At 31.2% G+C, this 20,385-nt stretch overlaps 2 protein-coding genes across 3 annotated transcripts; one reads left to right on the top strand and one right to left on the bottom strand.

Moving 5' to 3' along the window:
• Positions 1-285: 285 nt before the first annotated feature.
• On the bottom strand, positions 286-9,846 carry LOC113515330 (ATP-dependent DNA helicase DDX11). 2 transcript variants are annotated; one of them, XM_052899979.1, is made up of 14 exons: positions 9,453-9,846; positions 9,235-9,355; positions 8,426-8,766; positions 7,390-7,556; positions 6,595-6,835; positions 5,971-6,238; positions 4,886-5,250; positions 4,425-4,616; positions 3,950-4,153; positions 3,456-3,644; positions 2,681-2,787; positions 2,204-2,367; positions 1,758-1,858; positions 286-431 (listed from the first exon to the last, which is right to left on the bottom strand). In XM_052899979.1, exons 1-14 carry the CDS (start codon positions 9,588-9,590, stop codon positions 318-320), a joined length of 2,712 nt encoding a protein of 903 aa, XP_052755939.1. In that variant the 5' UTR covers positions 9,591-9,846; the 3' UTR covers positions 286-317. The 2 variants fall into 2 exon arrangements, with proteins under 2 accessions (XP_052755939.1, XP_052755943.1); XM_052899983.1 differs by having other exon boundaries at positions 8,648-8,766.
• A 1,105-nt stretch (positions 9,847-10,951) lies between these two features.
• LOC113515499 (dynactin subunit 6) lies at positions 10,952-19,627 on the top strand. The gene is made up of 5 exons (XM_052900026.1): positions 10,952-11,140; positions 11,214-11,384; positions 11,553-11,725; positions 12,651-18,713; positions 19,504-19,627. The coding sequence occupies exons 1-4, from the start codon at positions 11,127-11,129 to the stop codon at positions 12,869-12,871; spliced, it is 579 nt and encodes a 192-aa protein (XP_052755986.1). The 5' UTR covers positions 10,952-11,126; the 3' UTR covers positions 12,872-18,713; positions 19,504-19,627.
• The last annotated feature ends 758 nt before the right edge of the window (positions 19,628-20,385 follow it).

Raw genomic sequence — 20,385 nt, 5'->3', positions numbered from 1 at the left:
ATGAATATTGATAGACTGGTATTGGTCATTGATGGTATTAAGTCTTTGTATTACAACAAATATTTGTAGTTATGTAAATAAATTAAAACATCAGTATTTCAGAGGTACGAAGTCCCAAGTGAATAAATTTTATTATCGTTTTGTCTTTACGAAACTTATATTTAGTGATTATTTTCAATGCCATTGATTTTTTTTTAAATTAAAATAAATTTACTTCCTACAGGTTACTTCTGAATTACTCTGATAAATAATAATATGTATTTATATGTAAATAAAATATTGAGCTGGTGATATTAGATATATTTTCTAAATAAATATTATTTATTACATTTATTATCACTTTCATTGAAAGACTTTTGTTTTTGCCTCGCAAAGAATTTAGCTACATTACTTATTGTACTCCCAAAGGCACTATCGGTGATTAGTGATCTCTGAAATAAAAGAAATTCTCTTACAATACTCTATAATAAATTTATCATATAGTGAAAGTTCATTATACACTTGTTGACTAAAGTCTACTTACTAATAAGTACTAACATTTGGAATTAGTGTAATTTTTTTTATATGTGTAGATGTAATGGTAGCCCCGCCTTTTTTTTACGTCAGGAAAAATGCATCATGCAGACCCACACAGCTTAGGGACCGTGTGGGTACTGCCGGACTCCTACCGGCTAAATAACCTGACGATATACCTCCTATCTCATAATAGCGACGGTGCCGCGGGTTCCAACGGTAGCCCCGCCTGCGCTAACTACATATATACGCTGGCGGAGCACTAGTGAGAGATGATAGATGAGAATGAAAGCAGGTCAGATAGCCCTACACCATCTAAACCCCAATAAAATGTCAAACCTATGTGAATATCTATGTAAAATGTGTAAAATAGAAATTGTTAATATCTAACGTTGTTCATTGAATCAGTCAATAACTGTCCACTGCTGAATATAGCCTACTGCCCACCTCTCCACATAAGCTCCTCATAATTGCCTCTTACGACACCCACGAGAAAGGAACGGCTGGCCTATTCTACGACGGGCCCTACACGTCTTATATCATTAATGATTAATGTACGAAGGACGAAAAAATAGGAATTACCGTCGTTTCTTACGATTTTTTTAATTCTATCAACCTCCAAAAATTTGTAGTCAAGATATAAAATGAATGTTACAGATTGGGCAAAATAATTTGTTTACAAAAGGTGGTGGCCGTATAGTTGTGTTTTTTAGACAACTATATGTAGAAAAAATATCCTAGATATGATCTATGATTTATTTAGTATATTAATGTATTTATGTTTATGTATTATTATTTATATTATATATGTATATTTATGTATTGTGATCTTATTTTTATATTTAGAATATTTCGCATTTCGTTTGATTCCTTTTATGTATTTACTGTGTCTGACTTGCGTCATCTACCTTTCTCTCTGTACTTATCCATTCTTTATGCCAGGTTGTTTGTAAGAGATTGCTTTTAGCGATAAGACCGCCTTTTGTATATGCACATTGTATAAATATTCCTTGTATACATCTCTACTGTGCGCAATAAAGAGTTTATTATTATTATTAGATAGATAGATCATAAAAATTACTTATGTACTATCATATTCATACGTTTACTAAAAATTATTGAAGTTTTTGTTATCTCTTGCCGCCTTAACGATTGATAGATATACGTGGCAATACTTTTTGTCATTAGCGTATTTAAGATATAGATTAATATATAACAATAACAAGTATATTTATATGTATTACCTGTACAAATGACGGCAGCGCCGAAACAGTTTGAGGTCTTGAATATCTTTCGTCTAATAATAAAACGCACGCGTAATCGTTGATGTGCCTGACTGCTCGACCTAAAATGAATTCAAACGTTACGAAAGATTTTTATGATATCAGGTATAACTTGCTTAATTAAAAAACTTCTTTTCTAGTGACTTTATAAATGAGGTTCTCAATTCGTTTGTATTTTTTATGTTTGTTACCTCATAACTCTGTCAGTTCTAAACCGATTTGAAAAATTCTTTTTTATCTAAAATGATATACTTACACATTGGTCCCATAGAAATCTTATCAAAATCGATTCAGTAGTCTAGTTTTTAGATCAAAATAACTGGTTTTGTCACAATTGAAGTCGGTTTTTTTTTTTAATGGAATACAATCTTTAATTATTATTAAAGTACATAATTAGAAATAATTACCTATACATTGATTGACTGCCTTCATGCACAAGTTCTCATAGTAGATATGGCCTGCATTAGGGCTAACCATTCGGTCTAAATATTTCATCTTCTCTTTCAACTCTGGTGACTTTATATTTGGATACGGCATTCCCACTACTATGACACATCTGCCTAAATCATCACTGTAAATAATAAAAGAGTACTATAAAAATTATATTATTTATTTAAAAATATTTAGAAACTTCCGAATGAAGTCGAAATAAATATCGAAAACGACAAACAAGAAATTTATTATCGATGTGGGACAACACCTCAGGTGATCGGTATTGCAAAGCAACCCACTTCCGGAAAAGATGTAGAAAGCGGTGCTCTTGAGTACTGCCTGCATAGGACGCCAGTTTCTCTACTTGTGACCCTGAACCACGGCCGACTGCTCCTACAGGGGTTAGCTTGTGAATTTTGATTTAAAAAAGAATAATTATAATAAATTCTCACCTAAAATTCAAACCTTCACTTAGTTTACCACCAACAACACTTAACATCAATGCACCAGTACTGCACCCTTGTTTATTTTCCACTGCCTTTGCATATTTGTTCAATACCTAAAAATATGATAATAAATATACTTAAGTATTTATTTATATATATTTTATTGCAATACAGTAATAATAACAATTTGTAACAGTGTCAGCAAATGTGAACTAATCTCTAAAAGAGATTTATTCGTGTCAAACAATTTTTCAGTCTCTTATATTTATTATAAAAAAAAAAAAAAAAAAATACGAATGAAATTGCATGTAATATTTTTTTTTCTTTTCTTTATAATGGGAAATAAAAGGCTTTTTTATTTTATTTTATTTATTTATTATATTTATTATTACACTAGCTGATATCCGCAGTTTTGCCCGGATAAATCAGTATAAAAAATATCTTATGTGTTAAGATATAACCTATCCATGTACCAAATTTCATTCAAATCTGTTCAATTGTTTATGAGTAACACTTCACAAACTTTCACATTTATAATATTAATAGTAGGTATTTATTAAAACTGAAATAAATAAACATGTACGTAATTTTTAACAACAGATTAATAAATATAATTAAAACGTTTGGGACAAATATGCATAGGTACATGAGATGAAATATAAAACTGTGTAGTAAAACAAAATAAATGATTCCCAAATTATAAAAAGTGTTAAACAGATTTAAAAAAGAAATTTCACCCCTTTATAATCATAAACATTAAGTGCAAAATTTAATAACAAACCTGATCTACATCCGCGGCCGACTTAGGTTCACGAAATACACTTTTCTTTTTGCTAATACTTTCTAAAACACCGGTGGCCTTCAAGTTTTCATATACGGTTTCCTCATATGTATACGAAGGTAAAAAACAGACAACACCTCCTGGTACTAGATTACAGATATTTCTTAGAATATGCCCCACTTCTGCCAACTGAAATTGTAATAAAATTATCATTTAATAGTTTTCAGTTGCCTCAATTTTTTGCTGTAAAATTAGTATATGTAGTATACTATAAATATAGTAGATATAAAACCAATATACATAAGATATATTTCTCATATATATATTTGCAATGCAATGTGTTTATTCTAATTTGACCCGCAACTAGTTGCAATAACGATCTCAAAGTTGTCGCAAATAGTAGCAAATGAATCAAACCTGTGCCTTAAAGCAGTTTATGGAAAAAATATACTGAACTATAAGAATATATCAAATCAAAAAGTTCATTAACTTACAAGATTTTTCGACATCCTGTTTTCATAACCAAAATTGAGATTAACATTAGATGGTCCCTTTGACACGCAGATACCCAGAACATTGTCTTTGGGCACGACATGTTCGCACTTTACGACATTCACCCTGTCATTGTGATTGCAGCTGCCGGTGAGTAGTTGTAAAAATTCGCCAATGGGCTCCATAGTACCTCCAGCCAATATAACCTGTATAAAAAAATTATTGTTACTTAAAATTTTAATATTACTAATATAATAAAATTGTAATTAAATGATCTGATGTTTATACATAAGAGATATATAAATAAAATTAATATGAAAGGGGTCTTAATAAAAACCAATAGTTGCCAGTACAAATTTTTTTAATAATTTCATTTATCTGTTTGTCAGTATATTTGTTCTGACATCATGTAAAATCTACTTTTTTTAAACCAGATATAATAAATATGCACTTTAAATATCTTGTTTCAATACTAACAGATCGACATTGCTTGATGACATCCGCAAAGTGTTCAGTTGGATTCAACAGGAGATACTTTAACTGGCCGCTGTGGAGGGGGCCAGTTTGAGCGAGAACTCTGCCATTGTCACTGCGATCACATAATAGCTCTAGGAATTCCATTATCTTATACAATCCTGTGCCTGCTGATGTTTCCATTGTATTAATTCTCTAAGAACAATTACAATTAATTATTAATACCAATAATATCAATTTTAAATTAAATAAAAAATTCTAAAAATACTTTGACATTATTAAACATTCTAGATAAAGTTATATAAATATATTATATAATATTTACACTCTTCCTATAGTAAAAAAAAATATTTGACTCTTCTACTTGGCTAAATCAAATATGAAGCAACAAGTTCAAACATTTTCTAAACCACTATCTTTATAAACTACTAATACTGTTTTATATCAGTATGAATCAAACCTACCTGTGGGTTTTCATTATCTAATTTAATATCTTTCTTTTCTTTTTTATTGTCTCTATTTATTCCGCTATCTTCAACCGTTTGTTTACAACTTTTCAAATCTCTATCTTTTTTCATATTTTCTAAAAATGTTTTAAAAGAACTCTTTTTATTACTATTGCTTTTTTCGATTTCTTCTTCCAAAGCTTCTTGACTGTACCTCATTGAAAAGCTGTGTAGTTTAGGCGCTAATCTACTTTTCCTACAGAATTCCACTATAGGTCTAAAATTCATGTGGTCAATTTCAGCTTTTACAACAAAATCTTCTACAGTATAGATTGATTTTTCTTCTTGTATATCTTTATTTGTATTGTTGGATTTCAATAAACCTGTAAATAAATATAAAACTATAATGAAGCCCATTTTTAAATGTTATTCAATACTCACTAGATATACATATCTCCTAAACTGAACTAATAACACGATAGGATAAGCAATAGTAATACCTGTCTAAACTGGTCTCAATATTGTATTCTATGTTTTGTTAAATTGCTCTTGTCATATTAATTTTATTAATAAAAATATTATTATAGTGTAATTTTAATTAATTTTATTAGTTATACTTAGATATAGCTGTCTATAAATTTTATACGAGCATCTATGTACTCAAATACTCATATAAAGTTTTATAATACGTAACCACATAATATAAGGAAAATTACAAAATTATATGAAACCTACTAATAAACTGTATTTATAAACCACTTCAATACTTCCTGGCAAGCTATAAAAATCAAAATTAAATACAATAAGTATTTAAAAATATATATAAATTGGTGGACTGTGTAATGGGAGGCAACAACAACAACAACTGTGTAAAGGGAGGATACCTATCGTATAAAAGGACAAAAACTAAAAAAATCATTCATCCTTGTGTGCTACGTATGTTTTAATACCTTGAACATTTTGAACAAAATCATAACAAATATTCAAACACCTATATATAGCTATATTTACACATTTTTTTTTTTACACAATTCTTAATTCAAAGAAATGTAATTCAAACTGAATTTGAAAATATTACAAATAAAAACACATATTTTTCTTACCTAACAACTTTCCAACAACAAAACTCATCTGATTCAACAGCAACAAATTTTTTGAACTCAATCTTGAACTATATTTATTAATGTAGAACTGTAAGCAAGTCTTTACAGAAGACAAATCTCTTTCAGAAAGTGGTGCAGAATTTGCATTCTCTAATGCAGTTGGAAGACCATGCGCTTCATCTAATATCAGGATATTATTGTTTAAATTCAAAGATATTCCTGCTCTTGCTCCAGAACTAGCCACGCCTGCATGGCTCATTAGGACCACCTGAAAAAAGCATTAATACTCTTTATGTTTTCAAATTTTCAAGCAACTACTAAACCAAGGAGATTTTTTTTTATAGATGATAATGGAATGGTAGCCCCATCTGCGCTAATAGTATATGCTGGTGGGGCACCAGTAAGTGATGATAGCTAAGAATGAAAAGGCAGTTCAGTTAGCCCATCGTAATGAATACACCTGGAATTCTGCATGGTTTCCAGGGGAACCACATGGACGTTGACCTGGCAGGGTATATTGCTAGCAATAGGACTGGTAGTCCACATTACTAATAATTCCTTCCTCCCAACCAAGATCCCAATTGTGTTGTTTATATTCTAAAGGTATCAAAGTTTTATTATTACCTCTGCGTCATCCATGGCAGCTCTAGACGCATAATATGGGCAAGCTTTCAACTCTTTACCACTTTTGACTAAATCTTCCATATCCATAATATCAACTAGTATTTTCTCTTTTAACTTACTAATATTATTTTGGTTATAATATGGGCATGCCGAGCATGTTTTCGTTTTACTTTTCTTTGTCGCCCTACCATCTGAGTCTACTGCTGTAGATTTTGATTTCGATTTTTGTAAATCAAGGCATCTGGAACATTAATGTTATTAATTTATATATGAAATAAATACATTTTAACAACATTATAATGTAACCACTAACTTATATATTTGAAATTCTAATTTTATAGTATTATTATAATTTATTAGTATGTATAAGTTAATTAAGACTTTCTATAAATGCTTAAGTGAAATTTTTACTAGTACAATTTGATTCATACAATTGGATTTGAGAGGATGTGTCAACGACCAAGAACAAATCCATAAGACTAGAGTTTCATTATAAGATGCTGGTACATTTGATTGAACAGCCGCCACAATAAATTGACACTCACTAAGGTGATCTATTCATTTCTTTTTGTCGCCATGTTAACTATGGCAAACTCTGAATACCAGTTAAATAACTGGTACAAATTTTTTATCCATAACTGTATAGATTGATAAAAGTCGCATATTAAGAGCTTTAAGGTATCCCCATACCACATATCATCAAAATCTGTCAACTGTAAAGAACACATAGAAATATGGTGTCTTTTTAAGTCACTCTCACATATAAAATTAAAAGTAAGTATTTTCAATATTTACCTTTCATTAATAAGATTTACATTTTTTAGTTTTGCCACATCTGAATTAATACAATAATGCTGCCGAGAAGCAAGGGTCACTACTCTCATATTATCCTTGAACACAGTCCTTTTGATTTCTCCAACAAACTGTGATAATTGACTGTGTGTCCTACTGCCTATAAAGATCTGAAACATTTAAATCTAGATGTTACTATATCTAGTCATACTTCAGAGATCCCTAAACAACAGCTGAATGTCCTTAAGGGAGATAGAAAAAAAAGAAGTCCCAAATTTTTTTTTAATGGATGATAATGGAAAGGTAAGGCTTGTGCTAATGGTGTAGCTGACAGGACACCAGTGAGAGAAGATAAATTAGAAGTCAGAAGTAAAGGCAAGACAGATAGTCCATTGTGATGAATACACCTGGAATTTGTATGATGGTTTCCAGCGGAAACCATGGGTCAACCTGACAGAGTATATTGCTAGCAATAAGACTAGTAGTCCACAACACTAACAATTCTTTCCCCTCCCCAAACTTATTTGTAACACTTACAATATATTAGTTACCTGTTTTTTTAATATTGAATTTTTACACCAAGTACTCAAACCTTGGGGATCAGTAATCAGTATAGATTACTTTCCATTGGGAGTATCAATATATAAATTTTATTTTTAACTGGGTGTGCTCTGCTCACCTAATAGGAAATAACAACTATTGCTTCTATAACAAAAACAACATCAGATTTATTACACAATTTACTGTGATGCTCATGATACCCCTAAGACATAATTTATAAAAAAATTAAAATATTATTAATCTATTATTCATCCATAACTACCCACTATAATCACACTGCTGGATAAAAGTCTCTCTTCAGAAGAGGAATATATGAACTTACTACTATTACCACCCTAGTCAGGGAGTTTAGTACAGAGTTTCACTTTAACAGCAGAAACATGAGTGTGATAGAGATACAAACTACTTGTAGTCTCACTGTGGTAAAACGTAAATGCTAATATGATTCAAATACAGATAGTAAATAATTTCAAAATACTTTTGTTACATCCTCCTTGTTTTCCACAGCTTCATCCTCCGATTCTTGCTCTGTATCATCTTCTTGAACTTCACATTCTTCTAAAATAAGATCATCATCTTCAGTCTTCTTCTCTTCTAGAATATTTTCTTTATCCAAGCCTTTCTTATATTTATCTGTTCTATTATAATAATTATCCATATTCTTATTGATAACACTTGAATTGAGTTTAGAGACACGAACCTTCATATCATTAAATTGTTCAATTCTTTCCTTTATTTTATGTACTTTTGCCTGCATGGCAACTAATTCCTGGCTCTTCTTGATTTTTTCATATTCTTCTTCTAGCCAGTCATTAGCACCTATAATAAAATCACTTTTTGCAAACAAATAATAAACTATATTATCACACAAAAAAAGGAGAAGATATGGCTATAAAATTATAGAGGCATAAGATCATATTTTTCTGGAAAGGCAATACATAAGAGATGAATGAAAAGGCATTAAAGTGTAAATCTATTTTGTATATGGTGCTGTAACCGTGATATAATATTCACGGTTACAGCAACTTTTCTTCTAATGGGCTGTCAGCTTATTGACACTCTAAGTTTCACAAAAACACAATCGATAACATTGGTAAATTAGGAAGGAAAATAAAATGCCTTTACAATTTAGAACTAACAATTCTGAAAACAGCCCTGTTACCAGTAATATCCAAATGAGATGTTTTCAAACTGTTGGTATTCTGAGTGCATGTGTGTATGACAATCCATGAGAATAAAAATCATATTACATTAAATTTCATTAATAGACATGAAAAACTATCTTACTTGAATTATTATTCAGCTCTAATTTGAGACTTTCTATATTCTTCTCCAAATTTTCCAGATTTCTTTGTTCATTATCTTTAAGCCATTGAATAGCTCCACAGCAAATACTTAATGATTTACCCTGAACAAAAAAAAACTTGCTTTTGTGACAGCAATTATTCAGTCCGCTTATTATTTTTCTATTAATAATATAAATAAGAGTTAAGTTAAAAACTTACAGTTCCGGTAGGGCTTTCAAAAATACCAAGTTTGTTGTTTTCTATTGTGTAATATAATTGTTTCATAAAATTTTCTTGGATAGCATATGGCTTGAAAGGAAAAGAAAACTTAGGGTCCATCATCTTTTGATTTGCCATAAACTTAGTAAAAATATTCCATGTGTAAACCAAAAGTTCAAAACAATATCACAACAGAATTTTCTAAGTTTGTATTTCGTCTCTTAATTCAACCGCAATATATCATTCACAAAAATTAATAAAAATTCAATATTATTTTATTTGTAAGTAGAGAAATAATAATATATTGGTTATTTAAAATTTTGGAATGGTAATAAACATATTACCTACCTACTGATACCTATTACTTTGAAGTTTAAATTTTGTAATTTTTTTTACGTTATTTGAGAGTCGACACTACCCATATATTAACAAAACTCAAAAATATAATTTACGCAACGATTTAGAAATATTAATACAATAAAATAAATGAATATTTAAGTACTGTATCAAACTTTTTACAAATACTGGTTTCTTTTTTCTATCATTGGTTTGTGACTGCAATATTACATTTCTAACATTCAATGTTCATAGTAATACTAATGTACCTTTATTTTAAATTGCATTAAACCAATATTTCGATAGGATTTATACCGTTTTGTATCAGTTTACAAATTATCCATAACTATAATACTCTTATAATACCAAACTATAATATCTCGAATGAAATTGAAATCGTCTACATACTTTTAAGAAAGTGTACTATCAATGAAAATGAACATTTTCACCAATGAAACGTCAAAAAGACAAAAGATTTTTAGACTCCCATACTGAACTAATAACAAAAACTATTAAATTCAATGAAAAGATTACATAGAACTCAAAGAGATTTTTTTATTTAAGGTGATATGGGCTAAGAGTAGGAGCAGGAGTGGACACAGTAACACAAAATCTATCTAACCCAAAGTTTCGATCACAGAGTGTACGAACTAAGTGAATTGAGTGAATGAAATTAATGAAAATATTTAAAGTGGCAAATCAATTTGTTGATTTTCAAAGGTACCTAATAGTAGTATAATAGTAGTAATAGTATAGGTACTATAAAGCTTATAATGTCAAGTAGTTGTATGAAAAAAATTATGGTATGCATTGTATTTCATTTTTATATTATAGAAAAGCGATTAGTTTGTTTCTATTTAGAGAATATAATTACCTACTGTCATGAAAAAAAAATTGTAAATGATGATGTTTGTCATGGATCTAGCAATTAGAAGCAATCATTTTATATAATAGGGCTTTAACCTAGCACTATTTAATAATCGCCGTAAATGTCGTTCATCCATAAAATGTGCAGTAATATAAAATTATTTCGATATCTATCAATCTTGATTTTTGTATTTTAATATCATGGTTCAAAAGGATATGAATCTAAAGGCTTAAACGTTATGGACTTAAAAAAAAGTGTAGAAGTAATATTTACTGTCACTGTCACGTTCTTCATCACTGTCACTGTGATTATGATGTCATTGTCATGTAATCACCAAATCACTAATGTATAAATGTAAATTCAATTTATACACAATATATTTTGTAAATTAAGTAAGAACATTCCATGAAATTAAATATAAATAACAATACCTTAAATCGTTGAGGGTGTAAATTATATTTCTAATAACTATGGCTCACAACAAGTATGTTTTAAACATAAAATTTTGCATTATTCTCACGACAGTTTGTATTATTTAATTGGTTATTTGTTTTTAGTATAAAGATTTTACCAGGAGCGACAGTTTGCGAAGACTGTACCCTCGAAGGTGATATAACAATAGGAGGAGGTACAGTTATCCATCCAAGAGTAACTATTATTGCAGAAGGCGGGCCAATAATCATAGCGGAATATTGTATTATCGAGGAATACTCCACTATTATACATAAGTAAGTATTATATTGAATTATTTTGTGTACATTTAAATATTATTGATGATATTCATTAAGTACATTAAACAGAAAAACAAAATTAAGCAAAGTTTGCTACAACTATAGAACCAAAAATATATTAGTCTACAAAGTAATCACCTGTTTATTTTTTTTTTTTATTTACAGAAAGAGTGATAAGCAAGAGAATCCTCCAAAGCCACTGTTTATAGGTGCACATAATGTTTTTGAAGTTGGATGCCGATTAGAAGCTCCATGTGGGCACATTGGAGAGAGTAATGTATTTGAATGCAGGTCTTTTGTTGGTGTTGACATCAAAATAGGGAGTGGTTGTGTTATTGGTAATTTTAATTTATCTTTTTTACATTTTAATTTAACCATTGGATTCAGTTATATCTTAAATTTAGCAATGTCACATTGCAAATATTAATTAATGCTATGTATACTAATATTAATTAAACCTCTATGTTTCTTAATTTCCACCAAACTTTGATAATTTGAAGGAGACTGTACAAAAGTTGTTTGTATGGTTACCTCTGTCACATTCATATTTCTGCCATGAAGCAGTTGTGTTTGCATGGCTGTTTTAGTTTGAAAGGTGGCATGTAGCAATGAAATTATAGAGTATAGAGGCATAACACTTTTGTCCTTAGGAATGCATGAAGACTATAGATGATATATATAAGAACTATGCATGAAGAATATAATGGGTACCACAGTATACTCTGTCTATAGTACTGTTCATGTCTATAGGCAATAGTTACCATTCAGTTGGACCACCAATATGTTTGACATTCAAAGATGCATTAAAAAAATCATTACTATTAAAATTGATTTTATTTAATTTTACCATATTTATTCAATTTTATCAACAATTATTTTCATTAGTATAAGGATTTATATCATCATACAGCTTAGAACTAGTATAATAATTATTATACATTAGGCAAACACAGCATAAAAGGGGGGAAGGGGTTGTTAGTAATGCGGACTACCAGTCCCATTGCTAGCAATATACATTGTCAGGTCAACCTTCACATAGTCTTTTCTGGAAACCATCGTGCTGAATTACAAGTATATTCATCATGATGGGCTAATTAGCCTGCCTTTTCATTCTCTCCTATTATATCTTACTAGAGAACTGCCAGCATATACCGTTACCACAGGCGGGGTTACCATTCCATTATTATCCTTAAAAAAAAAAACACAGCATGTATATATATTAAAAAATATAATATGTTTTAATCAAACTCTATTCTTTGCAAGGTGCTGCTTGTCATCTAACTGCCCCACAAACATTAATTGACAACACAGTGATATGGGGATCAGAACACCATATTAGGGAAGCACTAGAGAAGCAACCATCACAACTACTTCAATTGGACTTTTTGAGTAAAGTGATGCCAAATTATCACAGATTAAGGAAACCTAATGTTCATAAAAGGCAACCGTCTAGACAATCACAGGATTCTTCACCTAAACCATGAAAATAAAGAGATAATTATTTTAATTAATAGCTTAAAGCAATTGTAAAGTTTGTTGCACTCTGTAAATTATTATTAAGGAATTATTCTGTAAGTATTTTATGTACTGCAATGTCTGCAATGCAACATCTTGAATTTGGCTAAGTTTTAACAACTCTAATTTTTAATTGATATATTAATTGGAAATAAAAGTATAGAATGTTATGAAGTTAGTGGCAATTTGTTGCAACAGGATAGGAACTGGTGTGAACATTATGGCTGGGTACAAATTGTTGATATCTAACTTATATACTTTTTTTTATAATTTGCACCATGTTTATACTGCTTATATAAAATTTTAACAAATTATCATCTTTTTTACTATAACTCCATTACCAGTACAATATCAATTTCCATATTTAAATAACCACCATTGAATTGATGCTATTTTATTCCCAAAGAGGGTTGATGTTAGGCAGGCAGCTGGTCATAAAACTATAAGCCAAATAAATCTTTTTGTAATATGGACAAAAAATATATTACATCGACCCCAAATAATAATTGGGATAAGAGTAGGAAGATGATGATGATTAACTGCTGCTATTTTGAGGATATGTACAAATCTCATATAACTTAATGTGTAGTGTAAAGTCAGCTTGTTTAATATTGTACAAGTATTATATGACGTTGAATTAAATATTTAATATGTAAATTATTTAAAATACCACTTAATATCATACATATATAATAGAAGTATTAATTATTTCAAACTGTGCAATTTTTTATTTTGTTATATTCCATGTTTTTTTTTTATTGAAATTTTCTTGATTAACTACTAAATATTTCTGCTTTCGCTAGTAAGAAGAGGTTGGTACTTACATAATAATTATATTTACTACCTATATATAAAATTAATATTCTTTAAATTATTTACTATATTTGTGGGTGTTGTAAGAGGAGTCACTAAGGGAGGGTGAGGGATGGGCTGCAACACCCTTCTTAACACATTTTTAAAGCCTAACAGCGGTTGCCAATCCGCCTGCCAAGCATGGCAACCACTGGCGAAATCCGCCAAGGGGGAGGCTTATGTTCACCAGTGGACAGTTAAAGGTTGATATGATGATGATAGGCATCAAATATTTATTTAATTACTGTAAATTTATAAAAAAAAAAAAATTTAATATTTTCAAAATAAAACTATCAGATATAGATATATATTTATATCTATAAAATCAATCAATTAAAAAAATACCTAGGTAGACGTTTATCAACTTTGTTTTTTACTGTACGTCCTTTTCACATAAAATGTGAGCGAAACCTAGACAAAAAGAAATAGAATATAATGCGGGAGCAAGAACGAAATACTTACCTATTTAAGGGGGTTTGATTATATTTTGCCTACCCTAGCATCAAGAGTGGAGTTGTTAATTATGAGCAAATAATGTCTAAAATAGTACATATCTATTCGGATTTTTTTATGGGGCCAGATCTCACCTAGAAAATAATCTGAAACTATGTGGGGAGAGGGCAGCGACACAGAAAGTTAGCGACGTATATGATGTATAAGCTACCTTATTATATTAGCAAGTATTAGAGTACGTAGATGTTAGATATTATCCATTGTCTATTTTATTGCAAAGACCCACAGAAGAGGTTGAGTCTAAAAGTACATTACAGTCTATATTATAAAAAAAAACAGACAACTTTTTTTTTTTTTTTTTTTTTTCTTCTTATGTGGCGTTCACCCCGATATTAGGGTATTTTGCCAAGAACAAAACGGGGAAACGATAATAGTAATAAAAATACCTAACACAAACGAATTTAGAAAGGATAAGGATTAGGTCTAGGATATTTATAGGATATGAAGGATATACTTGTACATATGAGAATATACTTATAAATATATAGGAAAAGCAATTGATGCAACTATAAATGTATTCATGTAATATAACTAAATCTTAATATTGTTATCATATATATATGAAGATAGTATTTTATAGATAATAGGATCATTGGAAGAAAGTAGAGTAAGAATAGAAGTTGGGAATGGAACACGGATGGATCGGAGATGATTAAAAAGGGAGGTGTGGTCAAATTTAGAACATGAGAAGAATATTTTTTTTTTTTTTTTTTTTTACAACACAGGGGGCAAACGAGCATGCGGCTCACCTGATGGTAAGTGACTACCGCCGCCCATGATCACCCACAACACCAGCGGCATTGCAGGTGTGCTGCCGGCCTTTTAAAAAGGAATATACTCTTTTCTTGAAGGTTATGTTGTCGTATCGGTTCGGAAATACTGCTGCTGGAAGTTGATTCCAAAGAATGGTTGTGCGTGGAAGAAAGTGCCTTGAAAAACGCACGGTGGAAGACCGCCACTCGTCCAGATGATTGGGATGAAACTTTAGTTTGTGGCGGGTTGTACGGTGGTGAAAATCAGCAGCAGGTATCAATCCGAACAATTCCTCAGAACACTCCCCATGATAAATTCGGTAGAAGATGCACAGAGACGCAACATCTCTGCGCAGTTTCAATGGGTCAAGTCGGACAGTAAGGCGTTGACTATCGATAATTCGAGCCGCCCGACTTTGAATGCGGTCTAACGGAAGGAGTTGGTACTGTGGCGCTCCTGCCCACAGGTGAGAACAGTATTCCATATGCGGCCTGACTTGGGCTTTATATAATTTCAGGCGGTGTTCTGGCATGAAATATCGTCTCACCCTATTGAGCACTCCTAACTTTTTGGAAGCTATCTTAGCCTTCTCCTCCAGATGACCGCAAAACTGATATATATGAATATATGATTCAAGTCCGCCACTTCAGCACCGCAATTACACGACGAACTTTGTACAATACCAAGCTTGTATAAATGAGAAGGTGTGCATACGTGACCTAGACGCATACGAGTTATAATAGTTGTTGCGGTCTTTCCAAGCTTTAATTTACAAAACCATGGTTTGAAAGGAATATCGGGTTGTATAAGGCGATAAAATCTTCCTTTTATTGTACTTGTTTTTTCCCAATATTCCTTCCAGGCATACCTTAAATATATTTTTGGGAGACAAGCTAGGTCACTACAGTAATTATGATACGGATACATATCACCACAAGTTACAGCCTCTCTTGCAATAAGGTCAGCTTTGTCATTGCCGCTAATACCACTGTGTCCTGGTAACCAGGCAAAAGAAACGGAATACCTTCTCAACATGCAAAGATAAAGACTTTGTCTTATGTCACAAATAATGGGATAAACTGGTTTTGATTTAAACGGATATTTGGCTAGAGCTTGCAAAGAGCTCATAGAGTCAGTGAAAACTATTGCCTTATGTAATTTCATTAAAAGTATATATTCTACAGCTTTTAAAATACCATAGCATTCCCCGGTAAAAACTGAAGATTCCGGTGGAAGTTTAATTTTTTGAACGATATTAAATTGTGAATGAAACACACCCACACCTACACAACCGCTATTGTCTGGTTTTGATGCATCAGTAAAGATGTAGTGCCATTCATTCCATTCAATGTCAGTTATAAACATAAATTTGGCATTCAATTCTGAATCATTTTTTGATAACCCAAAATCATATTTAATATTAGGAGATAAAACTAAAGATTGATATGAGCATTTATAAATGGGAAAACAGGACGATGTAAAAGTGGGAGATTCTATGGATTTATATTTTTCATAACTTTGTATTAAACATGGAGGTTTTTTATGTTTCCAATAAGATGAAGACGAAATAAAGATATATAGTTGAGATAACTTTTGAATAAGCGGATGATCAGATAATTGTAAACAACGAAAAAAGAAGCGATCAGATAAATATTGCCTTCTTAAAACCAAAGGTGGATCACCGACTTCGAGCTGTAAAGCATTGATTGGACTTGATTTCATTGCTCCAGAGATAATCCTCAAGGCCTTTGATTGAATTAAATCCAATTTCTTAAAAGCAAATGAACTTCCTGGAGCTAACAAAAAAGTTCCATAATCAATGACACTCCTTATAAGACCATTATAAGCAAGTTTTAGTGAAACGGGATGTGCTCCCCACCAAACTCCAGCAAGGCACCTAAGAATGTTGAGGTTACGCTCACATTTCGTGGAAATATAATTACAGTGGGACAGACCTGTTAATTTATTATCTAGCACGATACCTAAAAATTTAATTTCAGTCTTTATAGGAATGTATGAGTTATCATAAAGCACCTTAATTTGTTGCGGTGATCTCATTCTTGAAAACAAAACTACACTACTCTTGGTTACAGAAAGATTAAGACCATTTGCATCTAACCACGTTTTTAACATATCTAATGAATCAGATAATTTGGCAGAAGCAGATTCTATGGACTTCGCAATAAAATATAATAAGAGATCATCAGCATATTGTAAAATTTTTACGGATTTATCAAGGAATGATTCTAGATCGTATGTGTATATGTTGAATAAAATTGGGCTGAGAACAGATCCTTGTGGAAGGCCTTTCCATACTGTTCTAGATAATTTGGTATCTTCATCTAGATCCATATGTATTGTTCTTTCTGATAAAATATTAATAATGAAATTAGAAAGCATTACCGGTACATTTAAAGCTTGTAATTTAGTTTTTAAAATAGAAATTATTACATTATCATAGGCAGAATTTATATCTAAAAAGACTGAGAGGATTGACAAATTTTGTGAGAAAGCTATATGAATATCTGAAATAAGAACGCTCACATTATCTAAGGTGCTCTTACCTTTCCTAAAACCAAACTGGTTCGGGGATAGTAAGTTATTACTTTCTAAAAACCATTCTAGACGGTTCTTCACTAAATGTTCAGCTAGCTTTAGTAAGACAGAGGAAAGTGCAACAGGACGGTATGAAGATGGTTCAGAAGGTGGTTTATGAGGCTTTAGAAATGGTATAATAATCTGAGACTTCCATGAAGTAGGTATATTTCCCGAAATAATTATGGAATTAATTATATTTAAAAAGTAAATTAATGTCGCATCGCTAGCATTTTTAAAAAAGGAATACGGTATACCGTCTTCTCCCGGTGCAGAGTCTTTAATACAAGCTAGAACACCTTTAAGTTCTACAAGAGTAAAAGGAGACTCAAGTTCGGATAATTCGTCAGAGACGGATAGAGAAATATTGTAAAGGCATTCCGGCACATAACTAGGAGCAAGGCGATCTAAAAATTTATTCGCTAAAGTTAAATCGAGTGCAGAACGTGATGTATGATCACTGAAGGCAGATCTGAATCTTTTAATATTATTCCAAACGACTGATGAATTAACTTCTGGACAGATAGAAGAACAAAATCTTCTCCAACCTTCCAATTTCTTTTTTTTCAGTAGTTTTCGAGTAGAACGTGAAACTGCGGTGTAAATTTCAAAATTTTCTGATGTCATGTAATTATTATAATTTTTTTCAGCCTCTTTACGATTTTTAATTGCTTCCGTACAATCTTTGTCCCACCAAGGTGGGGAGGGAATTTTCCCTGAAGCACTATTTTTAACAGGAAATAATAAATCAGCAACCTCCTTCATATTAATTATCAAGTCATTACAACATTGATGTTCATTTCCATGATAAACAATAGGTAACTCCGATATTTTATTATCTAAATATTGTTTGTAAATATTCCAGTCTACATTTGATAAATTATATTTAAGTCGAGGACCACTCTTTCGACTTGAGGGAATGGAAATTGGAAAAGAAAGAATGAGGGGAAAGTGATCGCTTCCGAAGGTAGAGGAATGAGGATACCACGACAGTGAAGAAGCTAAATCAGAAGAACATATTGAAATATCAGGAGCACTAAACCCTTCATTCGGTGCAGTTCTACGTGTCGGTACATCTGAGTTAATAATACATAAGTTGTAAGTGTCAATTATCGTCAGGAGTTTTCCACCATAAAAATTAGAAGTAGAACTGCCCCACGATTGGTGCTGAGCATTAAAATCGCCCATTACGAGAAAAGGTTTAGGTAAAATTGAAAATAATTGTTCTAGTTGTGAATATATTTGGCATGTAGGATCAGGAATATATAAAGTAACAAAACAGATACCATTTATAATTATAGCAGCTGCATTAATGCCGCTATATACAGGAAGCGAAAAAGAAGAAAAAAGAAGGGAGTTTTTGACCAATATGGCAACACCGCCATATCCGTCAGCTCTATCATCACGGAGACTTGTAAAGCCTGAAATCCTAAAAGGATATCCTGGCTTTAACCAAGTCTCTTGTAGAGCTATTATAAAAGGATTATATTTATTAATCAAATAAAATAAGTCTGATTTCTTATTTGTTATGCTACGACAGTTCCACTGAATTATTTGGACTTTGTAATCCATTGTGAGAAGTTAATAATTGAGAAAATACATTGTACATGGCATCGTTGGACGGTGGTAAAGTTGTTTGTATCATTTTTGATTGCGATAACACTTTAATAAGCATGAGAATAATATCAATGATGGATTGATTATTGTCAATATTATTTGATGATAATGCACAACCATTAGAGGGAGCAGGAATATTATATTCCTTAACTATGGCTTCATGGGCAGAACGATCATATCCTTGTTGTATTTTTTGAGGAGAGCGTGGTTTAAGTGTAACTGTTTTTTTATATGATGATTGTATATGTGGTAATGATGATTTCTCTTTAAGGAAAGAAGATTGAAAATGAGATTTATTGGAAGGAGATGATGATGTTAATACATCTGAATATAGTTTAGAAGTTGGAGGATGAAATTTTGATGCTTCAGCATAAGAAACACAACTATGGGCCATTGTTTCTTTAATGGCTTTCTGACGTGCATATTCAGGACATTTTTTACTAATTGCTGAATGAGAACCATTACACAAGATACAAGAAACATTTTCCTCATCTACTTCACATTTATCACCTGTATGATTTTGCCTGCATTTATAACACCGAGGATTTGAACGACACTGCATCTTGACATGTCCGAACCTACAGCAGTTATAGCATTGGATAGTAGGGTAAATGTATAAATCTACAGTTAATGATGAGTAAAACATAAATACTCTTTTTGGCAATATTTGTCCATCAAAAGTGATAACAATGGTTTCAGTATTAATAAAACTTGGTTGTCCTTCATTAATTGTCTTTTTCTTTATTCTTCTGGTTTTTAGAATTTTCCCACAACCTATCGGTACTGATATATTTTGGATTACTTCCTCTTCTGTCCAATCTTTAGGAATACCCCTCACAATTCCCATACGGGTTACATGGAAAGAAGGTATAAATGCCTTAAAATTATGTGTCTCTAAGTTACTATTATTTAAAAATGCATTTGCATTTTCAAAATTTGAGAAAGAAAGCGATAAACGGTTTCTTCCTATTCTTTTGAGGCTACCATTCACTATATTATTTATCTTATTAGTGTGTAAAAAGCGACCAAATGCAATAGGATGTAATGTAGTGTTATCATTAGGATGTGTTTCATTTTTTTGTACATGAACGACATAAGGTGCTATATCCTCGGCATTGTACAAAGTTCTGCTTAAAGTACTGGGTGGAGAAGC

Source organism: Galleria mellonella, unplaced genomic scaffold (genome assembly GCF_026898425.1).
Source record: "Galleria mellonella isolate WM207_F2 unplaced genomic scaffold, CSIRO_AGI_GalMel_v1 utg1260, whole genome shotgun sequence".
Classification (NCBI taxonomy): domain Eukaryota; kingdom Metazoa; phylum Arthropoda; class Insecta; order Lepidoptera; family Pyralidae; genus Galleria; species Galleria mellonella.
Note: the sequence above shows the minus strand (reverse complement) of the source record. Positions and strands in the feature narration are given on the sequence as shown.

Bases quoted from the DNA above. Each gene is read 5' to 3' on its own strand.
- LOC113515330 (XM_052899979.1), bottom strand. From the start codon at position 9,590: ATGGCAAATCAAAAGATGATGGACCCTAAGTTTTCTTTTCCTTTCAAG. The intron at 2,788-3,455 runs GTTTGTTATTAA...TCATATTTTTAG, and splicing joins CGGCCGCGGATGTAGATCAG to GTATTGAACAAATATGCAAA. The intron at 432-1,757 runs GTAATACATATA...CTTTTATTTCAG, and splicing joins CGCTGCCGTCATTTGTACAG to AGATCACTAATCACCGATAG.
- LOC113515499 (XM_052900026.1), top strand. The intron at 11,385-11,552 runs GTAAGTATTATA...TTTTATTTACAG, and splicing joins TACTCCACTATTATACATAA to AAAGAGTGATAAGCAAGAGA. The intron at 11,726-12,650 runs GTAATTTTAATT...ATTCTTTGCAAG, and splicing joins AGGGAGTGGTTGTGTTATTG to GTGCTGCTTGTCATCTAACT.